Source organism: Pelodiscus sinensis, chromosome 1 (assembly GCF_049634645.1).
Source record: "Pelodiscus sinensis isolate JC-2024 chromosome 1, ASM4963464v1, whole genome shotgun sequence".
Taxonomy (NCBI): Eukaryota; Metazoa; Chordata; order Testudines; family Trionychidae; genus Pelodiscus; species Pelodiscus sinensis.
In genome coordinates this window covers 126,737,084-126,760,869 of record NC_134711.1, presented here as the reverse complement: position 1 = coordinate 126,760,869, position 23,786 = coordinate 126,737,084, and the positions used below count along the sequence as shown (strand labels likewise).

At 44.2% G+C, this 23,786-nt stretch overlaps 2 protein-coding genes across 6 annotated transcripts in view; both read left to right on the top strand.

The window, feature by feature from the left end:
* Positions 1 to 17,719, top strand: part of PARP11 (poly(ADP-ribose) polymerase family member 11) — a 33,515-nt gene extending 15,796 nt beyond the window's left edge. Inside the window, exons 5-9 of one of the 5 annotated variants that reach the window (XR_012896408.1) lie at positions 363 to 435; positions 519 to 649; positions 10,897 to 11,048; positions 11,567 to 15,068; positions 15,167 to 17,719. Coding sequence is in view for 4 of the 5 variants with exons in the window: in XM_075900611.1 (XP_075756726.1) it covers positions 363 to 435; positions 519 to 649; positions 7,318 to 7,582; positions 8,053 to 8,643 (1,060 nt within the window). In the remaining variant the exon portion in view is untranslated. Of the gene's footprint in view, positions 1 to 362; positions 436 to 518; positions 650 to 7,317; positions 7,583 to 7,850; positions 8,775 to 10,896; positions 11,049 to 11,566 lie in introns of those variants that run through there. The other 4 variants (XM_075900618.1, XM_075900611.1, XM_075900601.1 and 1 more) reach the window with 4 other exon arrangements.
* Positions 15,029 to 23,786, top strand: part of CRACR2A (calcium release activated channel regulator 2A) — a 122,776-nt gene continuing 114,018 nt past the window's right edge. The window contains exons 1-2 of the mRNA XM_075900589.1: positions 15,029 to 15,068; positions 15,167 to 15,266. The gene's annotated coding sequence lies outside the window, so the exon portion shown is untranslated. The remainder of the gene's footprint in view (positions 15,069 to 15,166; positions 15,267 to 23,786) is intronic.

Below are 23,786 nucleotides of genomic sequence, written 5' to 3'. Positions count from 1 at the left end.
TTAGGAGTCAAATAAGAGTTATCCTTGATATTGCTGGAGTTACTATTTGTGGTATAGCCTGCTGTCCAACATTCTGCAATTTTGTTTGGGTGGATTGCATAGTAAAAGCGTTTATTTTTACTGCAATTTATATAATAGTTTTCAAATTGTAATGATCTACCCAATATTAAGTATGGCTAATAGACCTCTTACTTCTCCCTGCAAATTAAAAATAACTGTTCACAGTTTGAATCCTTGATCAGCATCCGAAGCGCTGTGTCAAATTATACATTAGTAACAAATTCTGTACATAGTAAGAATCCTATTGCAGGAAGATAAACTTTTGGGCGTGATTGTTTTAACTTCTGTTTTTGTGTTTGAAGTTATATCTGTGAAAATGAGGCTATTCCAATGCCTTCACACTGGGAGAATGTAAATCCTGAAGAGCCATATCAGGTAAGATCTATTATGATATAGAACATACAAATGATGAAAGAACATGGACCTCAGTGAAACTATACTAACCTCTCTTTTTCCAGCTTATTCCTTTGCAAAAACAAACAAATGAATATAATGAAGTTTCTAGTCTCTTTGGGAAAACAATGGATAGCAACCGAATTAAAAGAATTCAGAGAATTCAAAATCTAGACTTGTGGGAGTTTTTTTGCAGGTGAGATTATTTCTAAAACAAACATTGTATTAGGTCTGCTAATAGAATAAATCTCTTTTAAAGGCATGCAGCAGAAATATTTAAATGCATCTCATTATAAAACTGTTGGAATACTTTTGTAGGGTCTGCATCCTTTGTGCAACTGGTCTCTTTCTTCTTTTGCGTAATTTGTCCTGATCTTGTATTGATAGTCCTATATCAGCATTCCTATTAAAGATCCTAATTTTTATAGGTTTGGAATTTAATGATACTTCTATAACAGCCATTGGATAAAAATGTTAATCTGCTTAAAACTTGAAAAGCAATTTGAAAATTGAAAAGCACTGTTGCAATAAAATTCCATTTCAGCTGAAGTTTGAGATCAAATATTTTACAAAATTGTAATTTAACCAAAATAGAATCATCTTAAAGGCATGTAAAGCATTCTTTGTTTCAGATTAAATTTTTATTTTGGTCATTGAAGTCAGTAGCTATGATTTAACGTGCATATGGAGCAGGCTTGTGGAGTAAGAAGGTGCCGTTTTTAAAAATCCCTTCTCAGACTAGAAATGCACTATAAATTGAGTAAGCAGTGTTTAAATTTCCTGATTTACCAGTTACAAAAGTTACACTTTGATGTAGGGGATTAAGCACAACAGCATATATTGTAGATTGGCATTTGTAACCTTTGCCATTTACATTATTCCAGGAATGTCATCTGTTTTTTCCAGAGATGGATCCAAAAGCCTTTGTACTTTGAAGAAGTTTGCATCCAAATCTGATATTGAAAAATGTTTCTAATTTTCAGTAGTTGTATGAATGATTTGATGTGAGCTTGTTCATTATTAAAGGAGTTGACTGTCCCTAGCTCATGTTGCTAGAAAGATTTTTCTTAATAGACAAAAAAAATACCAGACTTTACCTATGTGTCCTGATCACTTTTCATATATCAGTGCTGTGAGGATTCTTTCAGTTGGATGATTATTCAAAGGCAACACCAGCCAGTACCCTCAGCAGCATATGAAAAGGAAGACTAAAAGCACAGCTACCTTGTCATGAAGGGTGACATTAGATTGTTTTCTAATTTTCTCATTGTGAGCTAGCTAGTAGAGGTGATTACAGCCATTGTTCACAGAACATATATGTAGTGGATCTCAGGATATTGTTATAGTGGAGTGAATGGGTCACAACAGACTCTCTGTGTACAATGAGCTTTCACAGGTTTGTATTTAAGTTTCTAGTGACAAAAAGTATCCTCCTGATTTTGTTAAGTTTCTGACCTTACCATCTTCTCTTTATGAATCGTATAGTAGGGTGAAGTGTCTGCTAAATTTAGCTTTCCTGAACTACTACAACAGTGTTAAAATTTTGTGCTTAATGGAGTATGAAGGCATTATCTAAGTCCAGAAATTACTTGCCCTTATTTTTCCACATCAGGGAAACATAAAGATTTGTATAAAAGTTCCAAGGATGGGTATAGAATATTGGCAGTGGTCTCAGAGGTTCAGCTACTTTCCAGGGTAAAATAAAGTGTTGGGCTTTCTGACCCAGACTGTGGGAGCATCATTTTGAACAAGGGATTATTACCTAGAGATGTCTGTAATGGAGAGAAATGAGTCTCTGGTACTACAGATTCTTTGTTGTATCCCTATGAGCAGAGTTACGGTTCTCTGAGCATATTGTATAGGAATAGTTCTCTTAGGCTATGTCTACACTGCAAGTTTTCTCGGCAAAAAATATGCTAATGAGAGATTCATTTGCATGAGTTGTGATCTAATTTGCAAATTTTCCACCAATCCGTTTTTGCGCCAAAACAGGCAGTGTGGATGTTTTCTTTTTGTGCAAAATCCCCTTTTCCTGCAAGATTGGTATACCTCCTTTTCTGGGTAATAAGGATTTTGTGGAAAAAGGCCTTAGAGAATCAGCAATGTTCGAGCTTAGAGTTATGAAAGTTTAGGTTCTACTATAGAAGTAGAGAAAATAGAAGACATTCAGGTGTTAGGGATTCTGCCACTACTTATATTTCCCTTTTCTAATAGGAATGAAAATGATTGGTCTTTCTCTTTTTGTTTTGTTTTGTTTTTGTTTAACACCTACTTATCCACCCACCCAGACTGGCTCTACGTACCAGCCTGCTCTTATTGTAAATATTAGGGTATGAAATTCACTTCTATTTTTTTTTAAGTATTAGTTTGTGATTGCTGGTGGGAAATATGTATCTTGAGGACATTGATCTTTTGAGTCATTAGAAGCTCACAAAGCGCATGCTCTTCGAGAGATTCTTTCAACCAAAAAACTGTCTTATGGGTTTTTTGCACTTCATGGCACCATCTCTCTTGTCTACTGCACAGTATTGTGTCATTTGAGAATAAAAATTACATCTTATTTTCTTTTCCCTTTTTCAAGCTATATTATTTCACTGAATAGATAAGTAGTTTAATATGAAGCTTGTGTTCTTGAGAGGATATAATTGGATAGTTATTTTACCCTGCATAATATTACCCTCTTCATCATAACTCCAGTTTTGGTTGTTGGCTATTAAAATTTTGTAGAGACTATTGATTAGCAACTTGTTGAACACTGCTATACAGAAGCTATATAGAGCATAGATAATTCACTGTGTAGTTAGATTGCAGTAGCTTTATTTTTCTCTTTCAGTCTGGCCATCCCCACCTTGCTGAGAGTGGTTAGTGATTGATAATTTTATATTTTTGTGCAATTTGAAATAAACTAATAAAATACATCTTTCAGGCCATATGCTGCAATATTCTTGTCTGTCATTCATCTTGTAAATGCACTTCTAAATTCATCAAGGTGATAGAATGGATTGGAATGTATGTCATCAGCATGCTGGTGAACCTTAGTTCTGTATCTCTTTCATCAGACCCACCTGGTATGATTAACTGACTTTCCTAATGTCTAGCTCAGAGTGGATCTTCAGTGAAAATTTAGCACTCTGAAACTTAATCCAGAGAAGACGGTGGGTAATGGAGATAGATTGAGAGAATGAGGGCCAGTGACATCTGTCCATTAAGGGATGGTGTTTACTTGACCATCTGTCAAACATATTTTTTAAGACAGGGATGGTATCTCTGTTGGTGGGTTTGGCTTATAGCCTTCATGCTTTTTTAAAAATAAAACTTTTTGAAGATGTCATATGTACTGAAAATTTCTTACCTAAGTAAATTACTTTGGGGTTTATATGGCAGAGTGGCAATAGTTCTTATTTTGCACCACAGACTTTTTAAAAATATTGTTTGAATACTTCAATACAAAGCACTTAAAACAACAAACATTTGATTTTTAAAAGCCCTCCTAACAACCTGCATTTTGGTCTTGAATGATTTGCATCCATATATTAAATCCCAAGAAAAATTTCCTTTAATTGCTTAGCTACTGTCCTGCTAAATACCACATCCGTATAGCAATTCTTTATTCACCTAGGCCAGTGTTTTTCAGAGTGGGCCACGAGTTCCCCTTGGGTGCAAACGGCAAACTGTGGTCAATGGGAGCCATGAGGCTCCGGGGCTGCAGAGCCGGTAAGTAAACAAGCTGGAGCAGCCTGTTAGCAGCTTTCACAAAGTGGTCCACAGCCCACTTTGAGGTACACTGACTTAGGCTTTTGTAATGGTTGTTCACCTTTTTCCTTCTTTGTGCTTGTTCAATGCCTAGTCTGTACCATAAAGGATCTGACCCTTGTTCTGCACAGAACTCCTGTTGACTTGAAGAATCAGTGTAAGGCTTGTCTATACAGGCAGTCCCCGAGTTACGCGGATCCGACTTATGTCGGATCCGCAGTTACGAACGGGGCCGTCTCCTTGGTCTCCAGTAGACATGGGAGAGGAAGCAAAGCGGCGGAGCACGCGGGCAGCGGACAGCCCAGACGTGTGTTCTGCCGCTTTGCTCCCCGTCCCCCTAATCTGCAGACCAGGGAGACGGGGAGCAAAGCAAAGCTGCGGAGCCCGAGGGCAGCAGGACAGCCACGGCGCGTCTGGGCTGTCCCGCTGCCCTCGTGCTCCGCGGCTTTGCTCCGGACGCCTGTGGTACAGCAGCTGGGGTGCTGCTGGTTGGTCCCGTGGCAGCACCCCAGCTGCTCTGCCCCAGGCGTCCTGATTCAGCCACTGCTGGTCAGTTTCAGCAGCGGCTGAATCAGGACGCCTGGGGCAGAGCAGCTTGGGTGCTGCTGGGTTGGTCCAGTAGTGCCGAGGAGCGGCGGCACTACTGGACAAACCCGGCAGCACCCCAGCTGCTCTGCCCCAGGCGTCCCCAAGTCAGCCGCTGCTGAAACTGACCAGCGGCTGACTACAGGAAGCCCGAGACAGAGTTGCTCTGCCCCGGGCTTCCTGGAATCAGCCGCTGATCAGTTTCAGCAGCAGCTGACTTGGGGACACCTGGGGTTCTTAAGTTGAATCTATATGTAAGTCAGAACTGGCGTCCAGATTCAGCCGCTGTTGACACTGATCAGTTTCAGCAGCTGCTGAATCTGGACGCCAGTTCCGACTTACATACAGATTCAACTTAAGAACAAACCTACAGTCCTTATCTTGTACATAACCTGGGGACTTCCTGTACTACAAAATGAGATCCACCTAAGTTAGATCGACCTACATCTGCCACAGTGATTTAAATTGGCTGTTGGAATCCACACTACTCTGCTTCTACTGAGCACATCCTCAGCAGGAGTGCTTGTGCTGACTGAACTCGAGCATTGTTGAGGCATTGATAGTTGCCCGGGGCTTACAGCAGGAACCCCCTCACCTCCACCTCCATATGAAGATATGGTTCAGTTTCTCAACAGGGAGCCTAACAACTGTGAAATTGACATTCTTGTAAGTTTCACAGCTGCTGCTATTTCACATTTCATCTCAGGCTTTGGGCACTCCATCCGTTGTGCACATCAGGCCTAAGAACAAACTACCATATGGAGTGATCTAATAGTTTAGAATTGATAGCCTGAATTAGTTTGGTGTTTAAGTACACTAAGAACTACTAGTCTCCCTCTTCAATTTTGATTTGTTTGTATTGTGTATATGAAAAATTACCTTTTTTTCACGGTCAGGTGCAGCATATGCTTTTTTAATAGTTTTCAAAATTGTATTTAAGATATATTTTTATTTTGTATTTGACTTACTGTGTTTTAATCAGTATTTTAATATAGATTTTTATAATTTGCAAACTTGTTTTTAGATCTGTGAGACTTTAATCTTTAAACTAAAATGGCTTGTTACTGGGTATTAAAATGTATTTTTTTTATAAAGCCATTCATAATCTTCAACATTTAGAGAGCAACATACTTGATCTTTGCTTTGCTTTTTTTCTTTCTGTGGGTCAGTGTTAGTGTGAAATATCAAAAAAGTGTTTGGTGCTACTAACGCTGTCACATGATTTTAAAAATAGTCACAATTAATCATAGATTTAATAGCATAATTAAGCAATAATTTTAAAATGTAATGATTTCAGTTACAACACAGAATACAAAATGTATAATGCTCACTTGATGTTTTTATTATAAACATTTGCACTAAAAAAAGAAATAGCATTTTTTCAGTTCACCTCATACAAGTACCGTAGTACAGTCTCTTTATCATGAAAGTACAATTCACAAATGCAGAACTTTTGCTAGTCAAAAACAAAAAATAAAATTTCAAAGCCTAAAAGGCAAAACATGAAGAAGCATGCAAATGTTGTTATATCTGGCGCATACTTTGGCTGTAACAGTGCCATGAAAGGCCTGTTCTAACTTTCAGTGACATTGTAAGTAAGAAGTGGGAAGCATTATCGCCTGTAAACAAAACATGTTTGTCGTAGCAGTTGGCTGAACAAGTAGTAGGACTGAGTGGTCTAGTATGAGGTGAATCAAAAAATACTGTTTGTTTTGTTCATTTTTTCTACAGTGCAAATATTTGTAATAAAAATAATATTAAAATTAGTACTGGACTTAGTATTCTTTGTTGTAACTGAATCAGTAGATCTGAAATGTAGAAAATTATTCAAATATAATTATAAATTTAAATGTGTATCATGTCACACTGGCAGTTTTTGTGGGTTTGCAACCTTAGTTTTGTAATGTTATTAACAAAAGGTTTTCCTCCTTGTTACTGTGTGAAAGACAAGTCTTAGAAGGGTAGCTGTGTTAGACTATCTGCAAAACAAGGAGTCTTGTGGTGCCTTAGAAACTAAGGGTATGTCTACATTACAGCGCTAATTTGAACTAACTTATTTCAAATTAGTTAATTCGAAATAAGCTAATGTAGACCCAAAAACTAATTCGAATTAGCGTTTTGCTAATTCAAAATAGCATGTCCACACTGATTGGATGCTGGGTCGCATTTAAGGGCAGGTGAAACTGGTTCCGGCAGGGCATGAGGTCAGTAGTTGCTTTGTGAAGCTGAGGCTTGTGCTAAAGGGACCCCCCTGGACAGCCGGTTCTCAGCTTTTTCGCTTGCTTGCCTACCTCGCTGAGGGACAGCAAAGTGTTTTCCTCTCTGCCTGCCTGTGTCAGTGGCTCCCACTGGGGACACTACTGTAGTTAGCACCATGGAGCCAGAGTTCGCCCTGGGCATGCTGCTCCAGTCTTTGGACTTGCTGCTGCAAGCCTGCCAGCAATGGCTGGAGGCTGCCTGGCACCATCTGGTGCACGGCAGCCTCCTGCTCCTCCCCCTGACCTCCCTGCGTCTGGACACCTGCAGCGACTGGTGGGACCGCATCGTCCTGGAGCGCTGGGGAGACCAACAGTGGACCCAGAACTTCAGGATGAAGAAGGACACCTTCCTGGAGCTCTGCGAGTGGCTCGCCCCTGCTCTGCGGCGACGGGACACTTGCATGAGGCCCGCCATCCCCCTCCAGAAGCGTGTGGCCATCGCCCTGTGGAAGCTCTCCACGCTGGACAGCTACCAATCCATTGGGAACCAGTTCAGCGTTGGGAGATCCACCATTGGAGCAGTGCTCATGCAGGTACGGACCTCACCAATCACTGGGCTGGGGGTGGGGGGAGTTGCAAGGAGGGGATGGGCCGCCCCAGGGAAAACCGGGGGGCGGGGGGGAGGAGAGGCGAAAGTGCCCCGCATGGGAGGGTTCGGTCTGTCCCGGCTGTACTACACGCCGCCTGTGGTGGCCAGGATTGCAGCGAGGGTTGCTTCTGGGAGTGGAGCGCGGGGCAGTACCAGGGAACAAATTCTCCCACGCACCCCTGGGATTCGCGGTTTGGTGTGTCTCTCTGCAGGTGGTCAAGGCTATCAACAGGGTGCTGCTCCGCAGGGTGGTCTGCCTCTCCGAGCCAGACGCAGTCATCCAGGGGTTTGGTGCCCTCAGCTTCCCCAACTGCGGGGGGGCCATCGACGGGGACGCACATCCCCATCCGTGCCCTGGAATACCTGGCCTCCCTCTACATTAACCACAAGAGTTACTTCTCTGTGCTCCTGCAGGCCGTGTCTGACCACTGGGGCCAGTTCACAGACATTAATGTGGGCTGGTCCAGCAAGGCACATGACGCCAGGGTGTTCCGGAACTCCTCTGTGTGCCAGAGGCTGCACACCGGGACCTTCTTTCCCGACCGCCACATCAGTGTCAGGGACATGGACATGCCCATCTGCCTGGTGGGGGATACGGCCTACCCCCTACAGCCCTGCCTGATGAAGCCGTACATGGGACACCTCAACCCCTCCCGGCAGGCCTTCAATGCCAAGCTCACCAGGGGCCTGAAAGCCCGACTTAGATGCCTCCTTACCCGCCTCGACCTTGCCGAGCACAATATCCCTCCTGCGGTGGCAGTATGTTGCATGCTGCACAATGTATTTGATAGGAAAGGGGAAGCTTTCCTACCAGCCTGGATGGCTGAGGCTGACTGGATGGCTGGCCAGTACATGCAGCCCTGCACTGCTGCCGTCCAGGAGGCCAAGTGGGGGCCGTCCAGATCCGGGAAGCCCTGCGGCAGACCTTCCAGGTGGAGGAGGACTGAACTCTCCCTGCATGCCCCACTGGGGCCTTCTTGCACCCTTACCCTTCCCCCTCCCTAACCCCCCTTCCTAATGAAAATAAAAATACCTGTTTTGCCAAAAAAAACCTCTCTTTATTGTACATAACTGGCGTGGAGGGAGGGAGGAATAAAGGTGGAAGAGGGGAGGGGGGAACGTGAGAGGAGGGAGCTGGAAGGGGGAGGAAGGGAAGAGAAAGCTCAGGGTTGGGGGCTCTGCTTGCTCTCCCGTCTCGCAGCACTGCAGGTGCAGGAGTGTCGGGGGGAGTGGGTGTGGAGGGTGGGGCAGGAGGGACGGGGGTGCGGAGGAAGTGGGAGAGAGAGCAGGGGTGGGAGGAGCAGCGAGAGCTGGGGCGGCCACAGGGGCTGGAACAGTAGGAGGCAGGAACCTGTTCACCAAGGTCTGGAAGTGGCCTCGGAGGGCACGGCCCTGCTCCTCCAGCACCTCCAAGCTCCGCTGCCGTAGCCGCAGGTCCTCCCGAACCCAGTGGTCCTGGGCGCAGAGCTGGTGCTCTAGTAGCTGCAGGTGCCACCGCTGACAGTCCTACAGGTTCAGGTGTGCCTGCTGGCCCGGGTGCAGGTGGCTCTTGCAGGTGGGGTGGTGCGCCCTGCAGTCTCAGGTGCTGCGGCTGTGGTGAAACAAGAGCAGTGGTCAGTTCTCCCTGGGGACACAGTGGGTGAAACCCAGCCCCCTTCTGCAGGGTGAGGTCGGCATGTGGGGAACGAGCAAGGGCCCCTGCATGACACCCAGCTGCTGCCCCATGGTGGGCAAGGCCCAAGCGCACGGTCCCTGGGCTCCCTCTCCACACCCTCCCCCCCCGCATACACATAAGGGGAGCATGATGGCACTCACATGTGGAGCCCTCCCCGGCCTTGGACGACTCAGCCGATGTGCTCTGTGGGATGCCTTGGGGGTCCTGGGTCCTGGGTCCTGGGCAGGTTCCCTGCAGGCTCCTGGCATCCTCCTCCGTGTCTGGGTCGGGACCCTCTACCCCGGGGTTGATCATCACCTGGGAGGCATGGATGGCATGAGCCCCCAGGATGCGGCCCGGGGCCTTGTAATGAAGGCATGCCTCCGGGTCGGGCCCTGGCTGGGAGGCCCTGGAGTAGGCTTGCCGCAGGTCTTTAATCTTGCAATGGACCTGCTCCTGGGTCCGCATGTGGCCTCTGGTGGCCAGGCTGGCAGCCATGAGGCTGTAGACGGCTACATTCCTGTACCTAGTTAATTTGAACTAATGTCTGTTAGTTTTTGTAGGTAAAACCCACTTCATCAGATAAATTGAAGTGAAAATTACAGAGGCAAGGATAAATATATCTGTATCTATATCTATGTATATACTAGTAGAACAAAAGAAGGGAGTTACTTATCCAGTGTAGGACCAGTGTTAATGAGGCCAATTCAATAAGGGTGGATGTGGCTCACTTGTGAATAGAGGGGAAATTGCCTTGGTAGTCTGATTACCAGTCTAATCCTTCAGTCCTAATTTGATTGTATTAAATTTGCAAATGAATTGCAGTTCTGCTGTTTCTCTTTGTAATCTGTTTTTGGAAAGGGTTTTTTTGTGTAGCCATCCTTGTCTCTAAAATGCCACAGGACTCAGTTGTTTTTGTATGAAAGACAATTAGGGGCACTGACTATACTGAACGCTTTGTCAAATGAACAAAGTAGAAGCAATAGGGGGTTTTTCCAATTATTTATTTATAGTAATGTTAAGTTTTCCTTACAACAATGGTAGGTCCAAGACATTCAGGAGAGGAGGTGTTTTATGTATGGTTTAAAAAAAAAAAAAAAGTAAAAGTGTGACACTTTCTCTCTTAAAGACATTTTAGGGTACATCTAGATTGCATTGCTATTTCGGTATCCCGAAATATTCCAAAATAGCAACACTCTAAGGAACACATCCGCTATTTCAATTTTTTTTCAAAATATCGGACGCGCTTTTTCGCCATCCCTGTAAACCTCGTTCTACAAGGAATAAGGGATGGCTTGAAATAGCACTTTATTTCGAAATTTGACACCATGTACACGCACCAAATTTCAAAATAGCCTCTTTTTGAAAATAAATTGAAAAAAGGTACGCAATTTACATAGCACAAATTGCATATCTTTTTTCGATTTTAGAGTTCAGTCTAGACGTAGCCTTAGTTGGTAAACTGAGAGCTATATTTGAGAAGCAGAATCAACTGTAGTTACTTCTCTCAAATTCAACCGTTGCAGTATCATTTTTCCCCTCGGCTTCTGTGTGACTCCAGTTTGATTACAAAAGATTTTGTAATGCTATGGTTATTTTTGTAGGAAAAAAGCTCAGTTAAAGAAGAGACGAGGTGTCGCTGTCATTAATGAACACATGTTATTTCATGGCACCAGCAATGAATTTGTAGAAGCAATATGCATTCATAATTTTGACTGGCGAATAAATGGTATACATGCTGCTGTGTATGGAAAAGGTAAGAGGTAATGATTACTGCTTGACTATCACTAAGTACTTGAGTAACATATTTCTTTTGCTCTTCTCTCTAAATAAATCAGAATGCGTCTCTCAAATGAATTTAGGTTTGTAAGACATTGCTGATGGTCTGTGGAGAACTGTTTAATCTGGCTGTTCCTGCTAAATGTGATTTTAAAAAGACAGTTACAATATACAGTATGATATAAACTATTTCTGTAATTGTCACAGTTGGATGTTATGCAGTGCTATGGGAGAAGATAGTCCCATGACCTGTAGATAAATCATTCATGGAGTAATTTCCCTACTAAGATGTGGTTCACACTGAAAAACCTTCAGAATCACTGAACTAGTATAATTCTTACAAGTGCTGTTGATTGATTATGAATATAAAACTGAAGTGTATGGCCTGATTCAGATCTTACACCATTTTGATGTATTATGGAATCAGAATTAGACCCCCCAGATTTCACAGAGAGACTTGTCATTGGGTATAATTTTTGCTGTTTGTTCTTTCAGGGACCTATTTTGCAAGAGATGCATCATACTCCAGTCGTTTCTGCAAAGATGATATGAAGCACGGAGACACTTTTCAAATCCATGGTGTCAGTCTACAACACCATGTGTTCAGAACGTATAAAGTTATGTTTCTTGCTCGTGTTTTAACTGGAGACTATGTCATTGGAGATTCCAAATATATGAGACCTCCTTCAAAAGATGGAAGCTTTGTGAACTTATTTGACAGCTGCGTGGATAGTACATGGAATCCAAAGATCTTTGTTATCTTTGATACCAACCAAATCTACCCTGAATATTTAATAGAATTCTGTTAAGTTTTGCCAGGAGACAAACTGAGCATTAGGTTGGTTGTGATGGATGGTCAGTATCTTTTTGCAAAGGAAATATAACTTAAAAAATGTGTAAATACACAGTGGTGAGAACAGGCATGGAGATGTGAAGGAAAATCTGGCTTACATCTGTAAAATCCTTTTGGCGTAAGGTTGGTTGTCCATTTGTTGGTCCTGTAAATAAAACATTGATGCTTTTCACATGTAGGGTTTATAAGAAATTTTAATATGGCTTAGTTAAGCCTTAACTTACGTGGACATTTAATGTCTTCAAAGGATTCTTACTGCTATACTTTTTTAAAAACTACACGTGTATTTAATCTATGTCTAGAAATATATTTATGCATATGATACAGTTTGTGTACATGTGAATAATCTTTTATAAAGATTTTATTTATAATTTTACAAAATGCAGGGGGCTTAATGGTTATTGGCATGCCGCAGTATGCATTACGTGTAGAGCGGAGTTTAAATCTACCAAACAATACATTTAGAAAAAGCAAAGATGTGGAATCAGTCTGAACCATCTGCTGGGACTAAATCTAGATACCTGTATCTCATACTGCTTCAAGCAACCTGCAATAATGTTGCGCAACCTATAAGTGAAGTCTGGTTGTGACAGAATGAGATATCTAACAGCAGTTGCAGTCAGTAATTAGGTAGGTATTTAACCTTAGAGTCACGTTCTAGGATCTCTTGTGTGATCTATAGATTTGTTTAATAGTAAACTGTGTTTTGCATCCCTCCCCTTTTTGTACAAAACTCATATATAGCTGTCTTCTGTTTGTATGCTGCTATCTTTTTAAACTTTGGCTGCAATTTTAAGATGCACACAGTGTTCATCTGACTTTGCTTCCATTGAAGCTAAAGAAAGTTCATTGATTCAATGGAAACTAAAATTAAACCAGAATGGAGGGCTTCTAAAAATTCCATCTCTTAATTGTTCCCTGTGTTTCATGAAAGATTTCATTAATATTTATTTGTGTTGGTTTTATGTGAAGCAAGTTTTCTTTTCGTTTGCATAGATGCAGAGCATGAGCTGGTTTTGTCAGGTAAAATCTGATTGGGGAAAGAGAAGAGGGACCAGAAGTGGCTACAAGAAGAAAGATCAGAGAGATCCAAGTTCCTGAAGAATGCGGACTGAGTACTGCTTTTGAGGTGTTAAATGAGAAAAACTACTTACATTGGCTCTCCCTAATGAGACTTCCTCTCTGGATCCCTGCTGTTGGATACTTGCCCTGTTACACAGACCTTCGATATACTAAACATTGTATTTGCTCCCTCCGGTGCTAAACATGCACAGCCTGGCACTATGATACAGCTAATAGTGACATGTATTCCCTCCTTCCTGTGTTTTTTATCTATGCCTGTTCATGAAGTCTGTCAGTTCTTTGTGTTCTTTTTAGTTTCTTAAAAACTTTTTCCTGACTTATCATCTTCAGCTGTCCAGGGAATTGTTTCCTTTTGTGCATGTACAGTGCCTAGCACAATGCCCCTCCTGAGTATGAGCTCTGGGTGTTACTACAAAAACAACATATGATTGATCTAGAACAGCAGAACTTCACTAATCCACAGGCTTTGTAATACACATGTGGAGGGGCACACATAAATGCTGCATCTACACTATGAGCTACAGGTGTTAGTCCCTGCTCATATACATGTACTTGAGTGAGCAGGAATATAATGGTATAGCTGTGGTAGCAAGCCTTGCAACAGTAGAGGAACAACTAAGCCAGGCCACTGTGAGAGCAAGTACACAAGAGGAGGGAATAGCTCATAATTATCCCTCCCAACTTATCAGAGATTTGCTGGCAAATACTGTATGGTGTCCTCATATTAAGTCCTCTTTATTTTTACAAAATATTCTACAATACATGTATTTGGATATGGTGAAACTATAACAAGTCAAAATTTTAAGAAGTTGTTCCCTTTTGTTTGTGCACTCACTAGTTTTAGTAGGGCCTTTTTGGCTAGAAGTAACCAACACATTGGGTTTTAAAAGGTGTTTGGTTGCCATACATACAATATCTGCAGGAAATCAACATGATTTGTGATTACCCTGCTTTGGCTAATTTATACCTGTATTATTTGTCCACTTTTTATATGTGTGTGTTTGGGGCGGGAGAGGGGAAGGGAAGAGAGGAAGCCTTAATCTCACCAGTCCAGAGTACAATTGAAAGAATTTTCAGCCAGTGTTCATTCTATCAGTTTTTTTGTGGAGAATCATCTTCATCTGCATTGCTAACTCCTGATAGCTGTTTCACCAGGTAGGCAGCTAGAATGCAATGCATCAGGCTCTAGCAATGCTGATTGGTAGTTCTTAGTTGTAAATCACAAGAAGGAAGTCCATGACTGCAAGAAGGAAGTCTGTCATTTGACTGAAATAACCATCACCACTGAGAGATTCTATTTTGTGTGTTTTCATACAGAGTGTCCTCCAGATCCTTACCATGTCCAATTCTAGCTATCATTTTTCAGAGGTGACAGCTAGAGATTTATACTGTCTCCCCTCTGGAAGGGCCTTCTGGTACCTATATTTTCCTTAGCAAACACTATGGCATTGAGGCAGTTGGTGCAGCATGTCCCATGTACTGGTTCTCACTGGGCTATTTGATGTTGAGAAAACATTCACCCTGTCCATTTGTCAGACTTCCTGCTCAGCTTCTGACTCTCTTGCATTCTTCCATTTTTTTTATCAAGCACAGACTGCTTTATTGTGAGAAGGGTGCTAATCTTGGCAGTAACTAAACAACTGGTAAATTTTCGAGGAATTATCTACCTTTGATCGTCCACTAGGATGAATCTCAGGAAGCACTGAGTCCCCAGTAGAATTTTGAGAATAATTAGACAAAAAGAGAACATTGGGTATGTTTGATGTCTAGGTTGATACTATTAATTAACTTGTGAGACTGACTTTTTAAAAGCTCTGTTATGCAATATGGCTACCATACATTTTTACAAATGCAAAAAAAAATAGTGCATTAATATATAGCTCTTTGAAGGTCTAAAGTTGCTACATGCCTGTCAACATAATTCCTTTCTTTCTTTAAGCAGGGGCTCCAGATTGAGTTTTGGCGCAGAAGAAAGTTTAGTGAAAGAAATGTGACCCAAAGCAACAAGTACAGGGAAAAGACGGAGGGGAAGACTAACTGAAGAAACAAAGCTTGGAATGGGTGATGTGACAATAAACTAAAGATGGGGGGTGGAGAGTATAAAGGAAAAGTGTGACAAAGCCCTCCTTTTAACTTCTCCCAAACCCATCTCTTTGCAGGCTTTCTGAATGCTCCACTCCTACCTAATATGCTTTGGTGGAGACGGAGCACTACACTGGGAGCCAGGAAGCTTAATGTGGGTCTCACCATATATATCAGGTAAAGAGCTCAGAGTAGGTTAAAGACTCTGATCTGACCAGGAGAGAAATCCCCCATGGCAGGAGCTGGAAGGCTGTAATAGATCCCCTTTCAAGAGATTTATTAGGGGCAAAGCCAAAAAATGTGTAGCTGCCATAATTTAAACCTCCTGCCCCCAACCTGGGCTGTCTGGATTACACTGGGTGCCTGTTGAGTCCTCTGCAGCTGCCAAAATTGGGAACATTGAAATCCATCATCTCCACTCACCCTGTGCTGTGAGTTCTGTACTGAGCAACATGCCTATGGCAACATTAAGTACCCATTTTGATCATTCTCAGAGGGGGAGCTGTGTTAGTCTGTAGCTGCAAAAACAATGAGGAGTCCCATGGCACCTGAAAGATTAACAGATTTATTTGGGCATAAGCTTTCCTGGGCAAAAAACCGCTTTTGACAAAGAGGATTTTTGCCCACAAAAAACTTATGCTTAAATAAATTTGTTATTCTGTAAGTTTTCATGGGACTCCTCCTTATTAATACCCATTTTATCACTGTGTCATAATTGACAATCCTTGCTGCTGAGAAGTAAAAACAATTCTGTTTTATATTAGGGAAGTCAGAACGATTGTGATGACGTTCTAAATGTTTCTGCTTTTGGAAGGGCCAGTTCTACTTACCCGTGAATGACACTGCTTGGAGAAAGTATTGTTATTAAATTAAATAGTTAGCTTGTGGTGGTGTGTAGTTTAGTGGGCAAGGTCGGTCCCTAAGCACTTATGTCATAAATATGATTAATAACAGACCAATATAATAAACTTCCTCTGGCTGTTTGAAAAAGTTCCTACCAAACAAAATTGTAAGATTATCAGTTTCCCTCTGACCCATGAGCCCTTTAACAAATACACTGCATTGTAGCGAAAGTGAAATATTGTATAGAAACTCTAATGTATAAGTCCCATACGACTTTAGAAACAACCTCATTAAAGTCCTATGACATAGGCAAATAGTAGAGTGACTCTTCCACTCTCCCTGCAATGCCACCATTTTTTAAATGGAATACAGCGCCTATACAATCCAGCAGAGTAGTACTTTACAGCAGACTCACTGGATGTAGGCAAAAATACTGTTTTCAGTACAAATTTCTGGGGTGGTTAGATAGATTATATAAAAATTAATTTTTACGATACACCTCTTTTCTTAAGATCTGTAATTACAATATGTTGGCAAGACCTCGGGTTTATATCTTATCAAAAGGACAGCACCTCTAGCAGTATATAGCAGTGTTTCGTCTAGTGTGTCGTGGAGAACAACAGAGGGTCTTTGGTGTTCCTCATAAAAAAAAAAATTGGTGTTTCTTGGTCTTAAAAAATTTAAGAAACACTGGTATATAGTGTGCTAAAATGAAGTCAGGGTTAGTACAGGCTTTAAGGGAAGAGTACCACTTATTGAATGACTGATACTGCTAGATTTTCATAGAATCTGTTCTATCCATATAATGATCCAGTTTACTTGGAAAAATCTGAAGGAGTATAGTTGCAAGGTGAGACAGGAATAAAAAAATGTAGATAAATTCAGCACCTGATGGAAGTCTGAGTCTGAATGGGCCCTGAGAGAAGGGGAACAGAGCAGCATGAAAGTAACAAACTAGGTGACATTTGAAGAGGGAATATTCTGCTTTTTTTCCCCCAGTATTATGAGGGAGTATAAATTAACCATCTGATCTACTGTGGCTTATGTAATTTTACTTTGAAAAACTTAAGTGGGAACAAGCTGTTTTTGAGCACCAGAAGCATAAATGCACTTTGAGGAAGTTTAAAACAAACAAAACTAGCAGGTTTTAAAACAAACGGAAGTTTTTCTTCACAGTGCACGGTCAACCTGTGGAACTCCTTGCCAGAGGAGGTTGTGAAGACCAGGACTTTTAACAGGGTTCAAAAAAAGAACTAGATAAATCCATGGAGATTAGGCCCATCAATGGCTATTAGCCAGGATGGATAGGAATGGTGTCCCTAGTCTGTCAGAGACTGGGAATGGGTGACAGAAGAGGGATTGCTTGAAGATACCCTGTTCTGTTCACTCCCTCTGAGGCGTCTGGCATTGGTCACTGTCAGTAGACAGGATACTGGGCTAAATGGATCTTTTGTCTAACCCAGTATGGCTGTTCTTATGTAGGAACAGCTCTGGGGCATTGTGCAAAGATGCTGGGAAACAAAAGGCCATATCATCAGGAGGGTCAAGTCTTGATTTTTAAGTGTTGGTTTACATAAAATTACGCAATATGTTATTCCATGTCCTTTAAGTTACTGAAAAGAAGTGCCAGTTTATTCAGTAACCCTAATTAACTGCACAATATTGTGCCAGTTTTAACTAATTACAGATAAACTGCTTGGATTTTTTAAAAAACACTTTCTAATCCAAATCAGCGTATTAAATCTTTGTGTTTATTTTTTGTATATTAAAGACTGATTGGATTATACGAGTGCTTCTGGTATTATTTAATACAGGGGTCGGCAACCCCCAGCGCGTGTTCCACAAGTGGCACATGAGCCAGTTTTCACTGTGGCGCTCGTGCTGTGGCTCCAGCCTCAGCTGCGCAGCTGCAGTAACAGCTCCGGCTTCCTGCTGGGGTAGGAGAGACACGTGTGTCCCTGGTGCTGCCCCTGCTTGGACTGGGTGTGCAGCTCCCGGGAGCTAAGGGGTTCACCCCTTCTCCCAGCTACAGGCTCTGCTTCGGGAGGGGGCGGGGCTAGGCCTGGGCCTACTCTGCAGAGCTGGGGCTGGGCAGCCTGCACATGTGGCACGGTGAGACCCAGGCTGCGCCATACTGCTCCCTGTAGGCTGTGTGCAGGGAGCCCCTTCCCCAGCACTCCGCTGCTCCTGGATGGGCTGGAGCCAGCTGGAGCTGGGCAGCCCTGTGCTCTGCCTGCCCTAGCAACATAGCCTCAGCCTGCAGGCAAATGGCTGGGCGGGGTCAGGTAGGGAAAACACTCTGCACCCCTGCTCCCCCCAGCGCTGCTCCCCTGGGGCTGCGAGTCCCAGTGCTGCTGTCCTGCCAGTGGGGGTGGAGGGGTGAAGGAGGATGTGGGGGCAGGATGAGAGGGAGCCAGGGATTGCACTGAGAGGCATAGAGCAATGCAGGGAATCAGGCTGGGGGGATCATGGGGCTGAGGGAAGATGTGAGTGGGGGGGTCTATACTTTTACTTTGCAGTAGCTGCACTTTCCTTTACTCCCTACTTCTTTGCCTCCCTCCCCAACTAGCTATTTGGCTGTATTATCACCCTTCCACCTTTTCTGTGTTACTCCTCCTGCCCCAAACTCCCTCTCATCACCCCTCCCCTTTTTCTGCCACCAAACTCCCTTCCAGACTCTGCCCTCCTCACCTGTCTTGCACCCCACCTTCCACCCAGATCCTAATTTATTTAAATTCAACCGTTCTCCCCAGCTGCAGCACTAGCAAAATGGCTGGGGCGTAATTATGTAATTAGTGGTGAGACCATCCTGGGAGAGCGGCACAGCCCAGAGCAGGAGGGTTAAATCTTGGCATGCTACTTTGGAGAGGTTGCTGACCTCTGATTTAATAGTTCCAGTGCTGCCTAGTTAAACAAATATACTCCCAAATTTCCCAAATCGTACCTTATTTTAAAAAAAAACCTGATCAAGGCAAAGTCACAATAAAATGTAACATATTGCATTATTACTCATTCAGAATCAAGATAATATTCAAAGAACCTGATGAAAGATTGAGGCTTGCTGGCTAGGAGGCAGTCTAAGTATGCTAAAAGTAGTGATCAAATTTTCTAATTGACTATCTTCTCTTGTGTGTGCACTTGATGTGAAAGATTTTCCATTACAAGGATAATCTATATTTTACCATAATTCCATAGAAGTCAATTTTTTTTCCTACTAACCAATAGCAAGAGCTGCTAACATTAAAAAAGTAGCTTCGGGGCTAGCTGAGTTAGTCTGTACAGGATAAACTTAAAAAACAACAAATGGTCTGGTAGACCTTTATAGACTAACAAGACACATGGTATGAGCTTTTGTGGGCACGGTCCACTTCTTCAGATGACCAGAGTGGGCTGTGCCCACGAAAGCTCATGATACCATCTACATGTTTTGTTAGTCTATAAAGTGCTACCAGACCATTTGTTGTTTTTTAAGTTTATTAAAAAAGTAATTTGTTTTAATTTAAAAATGTAGATCCTTTACTGGAGCATTAAATAAGCTGGTCAAGGATTCTCTAAGAATCTGGGATTTTGAGATCAGATTAATCTCTTTAATAATCTTTTCCCAAATAGTCTAATGCTTGGACACAACCACCACATGTGCAAGTCTTTCCCCTCTCTCTCTGCAACTCCTCCAATAGGAAAATGATGATTGCTCTTAATGAGTCAAATGCCACCTTAGTACAGCAACTAAAAAAGTTTTCTTTGTTCTTCAGATGCTTGCTCGTGTCCATTCAACATAGGTGTGTGTGCCTGCCACATGCACCAGTGCCAGAAGTTTTTTCCCTATACACCACCCATAGGGACTAGGGTCCCAAGCACCCCCTGGAGTGGTGCATGTATGCTGTGCTATGTAGGGTACCCCTTGGTCTCTCCTTAGTTTCTTCTTGGTGCCAGTGCTTGGAACAGTATGCTCCAGCCTAGACTGCAAGTGCTCCCTTTGCACCCAAGTTCCCCATTAACAAACTGCGAAGTACCTGTGAGCTGTTAATCTTCTACCCCGTGAAGACTCTGCATGGGGGACGGGCATGCCCCGCTCCCCTGCCTTTGAAGTTGGTGCTGCTGGTTGCAGGCCCATGCCAGTTAGCAACCCGCATGCTGACTGTCTATGCTTCCTGGGGGAAGGACGCTTTTTGAACAAGTGTCGCGTTTGCAGGTCCTTCCGTCCCAGAACTATTAAAGAGCGTAGTATCCGTCTCAAGGTGCTCTTAATGGAGTCTACACTAGTCCTGCAAGATCAACTGTTGGACTCGGTACTAATGCCTTGGTGCGCAGCACACTGCTGACATCGACGGCTCAGCACTGTTTGTCGCCCATGGCCCTGTCTAAGCCTGTTAGGAAGCCGGGCAGAGACAAGTCCCCTTGCAAAGATAAGGTGACCAGCAAGTGGACAGGCTAGAGACACCTCAAAAGGCACTGAGCCTAGCATCCAGGTCGCTATCATTGTGTTGGTTTGTTTCCCCTCCATGCCGGAGGCCTTCCAGGCCGTGCAGGACATAAGCCAGTACCACCCCCGATGCCAACAGGGCTCCGGCACTGGGGTAAACCACTGTTTGTATCCTGATTTCCAGGCACAGTCCAATCCCACTTTCTTCCAGTGTCCAAGAGAAGAGCACTCCAAAGTCCCCATAGGCATGATGCATGATCTTCCACGTCGCTGGAGTCGACGTGCAGACCTATGCAGACATGCACCCCCTGGCTCCAGAGGTGCTGAGGAGATAGTGACTCTCCCTATTCGCCGCACCACCAATAGGACCCCTCTCCACATACCCCGGCACCTAGCCTGTCCAGTCATAAAAGCTCGTCCTGCTTCTGGTCCCTGTCCCAGCACTGGTATGCTGCCCTCGATCTCAAGGATGCCTACTTCCGTATCACCGTCTTTGAGGGCTACAGGTGCTTCCTGAGATTTGTAGGTGGAAGGAATCACTTCCAATTTGTGGTCCTGCCCTTTGGACTGTCGATGGCCCCCAGGGTTTTTACCAAATGCGTGTCAGTGGTGGTGGTATACCTGAGATGTCAAGGTGTTCAAGTGTACCCTTACTTGGACAACCATACTTAGTCGTCAAAGGCCCATCAAGGCAAAAAGTCCAGCACAACAGCTATCTCCTCCTAGACACATGCCATCAGATAGGCCTGCTAATAAAAAAGAAAAATCCCTCTTGGTACCTACCTAGAGGACATAGTTCATAGGAGCGGTTCACTCCACTATGGCCAGAGCATCGCTCTCGCAAGGGGAATTCGAGGCTCTTTTGACCCTCATGCATCAGTTCACGATTGCCCCATGTCTACAGCGCGAGAGTGTTTACAGAGCGGGGGTCATATGGTGGCATGCACATACGTAGTGCCCACTGGCCAGATTTGGGATGAGGCCTCTTCAGCTGTAGTTGGTCTCGGTATACATGCCAGAAAAACACTCCCTGGAAAGATGTCAAGGTGTTTGTCCTGTTCGCTGTGGTCAGACCCAGACTAGGATACATTGGGCGTTCCATATCATCCTCAACTGCACTCGAGAGAGCTGGTAGCTAACACTTCAGACTGCAGTTGGGGAGCCCACATGTGGACTCTTCACACCCAAGGCAGGCGGTCCCTTTCAGAGAGAGCGCTCCACAAACATAAAAGAGCTAAGGGGGTGATCAGGCATATGTGCAAGGTGTTTCTACATCACCTCCAGGGCTGAGTGGTGCGCAGCCTCACAGACAACACCGCCACCATGTACTACATAAGCAGACAAGGAGGAGCCTGGTCTCCAGAGCTCTGCAGAGAGGCTATGCGGCTCTGGGAGTTTCACATCCTGCACGGCATTATGCTGGAAGCCTGTCACCTCCCAGGGGTTCGAAATGCGATCTCACACTGTCTCAGCAGAGAGTTCTCCTCTCACCACGAGTGGGCTCTCCACCTCCAAGTGGCTGCCTCCTGCGTCTGGGGCTCACCTCTAGTGGACCTCTTTGCAACGAGAGACAATGCAAAGTGCAGCTGATTCAGCTCCCGGTTTAGCCTGCAGAAGTTTGAGGGACAAGGCAACTGTGAGCCTCATCACACCGGGCTGGCCTCACCAGCATTGGTTCGTGGTACTGTTGAACCTGGTGTCCTGCACACCCCAGAGCCTGCTACTCAAGCTGGACCTGCTCGCCCAAGACCAAGGACGCTAGCTCCACCTGAACCTCAGCTCACTCCACCTGAAGCGTGGTTCATCTGTGGTTGAACCCACAGGAGCTAGTGTATTCGGGTGATGTCCAGAGGGTTCTCCTTGAGAATTGAAAGCCCTCAATGTGGTCCACCTATGCCGCCAAATGGACCCATTTCTCTGTAGAGGCACAACACCTGGGTGTGGCTCTGACAGAGGCCTCCCTTCAGGAAATCCTGGACTACTTGCTACACCTGAAGTGGCAAGGCCTTACCATGGCTACCATTTAAGTTCACCTGGCGGCCATTTCTGTGTTTCACCAACCCATGCAAGGTTGTTCAGTGTTCTCCCATGATGTCACCTCTCAGTTCCTAAGGGGCCTGCAGTGACTTTACCTCCAGGTCAGAGGCCCTCTCCTGCAGTGGGACCTGAACCTGGTCTTGGCGCATCTCACGGGCCCTCCATTCAAGCCCGTGGCCACATGCCCACTGTTGCTACTCTCCTTCAAGGTGGCCTTCCTGATTGCCATCACCTCGGCTAGGCAAGTGTCGGAGCTCCGAGCACTGACATTGGAGCCGCCAAATACCCTGTTCTCCAAGGACAGCGGCCAGCTCTGGCCTCATCCAGCTTTTTTCCCCAAGGTGGTCTTCGTTTTCCATGTGGACCAAGACATTTTTCTGCTGGTCTCCTACCCAAGCCTCTTGCGAACAATGAAGAGAGGTGCCTCCATGTACCTTGTGCACATCCCTATCCAGGACATCTGTAGGGCGGTGACGTGGTGGTTTGTCCATATCTGCATGTCTCATTCTGCCATCCCACAGCAGGCTGGGGGATGCTACTTTTGGCAGGGCTGTACTGCAGTCTGCATTCTCATAACTCCTACCCACCTCCACAGACACTGCTCACAGTCACCTATATTGAATGGACATGAGCATGCACTCGAAGAAAAAAAGACAGTCACCTGTTCTGTAACTGGTGTTCTTAGAGATGTGGTGCTCACATCCATTCAACCTCCCACCCTCCTCCCATCTGTCAGAGTTCCGGCAAGAAGGAACTGAGGAGGGAGAGGGCCTATATAGTGTGGCATGTGCACGTCGCTCAAGGGGCACTGGGGATCCCGGCCCCTAGGGGTGCTGCTTACAGAAAATCTTCCAGCACCGGTGCATGTGACAGGCACACACACACCTATGTAGAATGGACATGAGCAACACATCTCAAAGAACACCAGTTACAGAACAGGTCTTTTATGAGCTATACAAATTGAAGATGTAATCCCCTTTAGTAATGCAGGAGCTAGGTCCATATCGGGGCAGCGGGCGTTGGCTGCCCAGCCACTGCCTGAGTGGGTGGGACTTGAACCCACCACCCTGGCTCTCACTCACTCAGATTTATCCATTCCCTCTTCCAGCTCTTCATCTGAGTTGTTTTCTCACCAACATATTTTTCAGTCAAAACTGTGCGTATCTTAGAAACTAAACGTTTTATTCCATCTTGCTCCTGTATCAATGTCTCAAAAGTGGCGACAGGTATTTGGGCTCTAATGTGTAACCACTTTGCTGTAGGGTGGCTTTCTTCTTTTCCACACATTTTTTTCCAGTGTCTATTAAAATATTTAGAACACGGTGGCTGTTCTGTGTAATGGATGAAGTGTACTTAAACACTAGGTGGCATGATCTCACTGGAGAATATCTTGT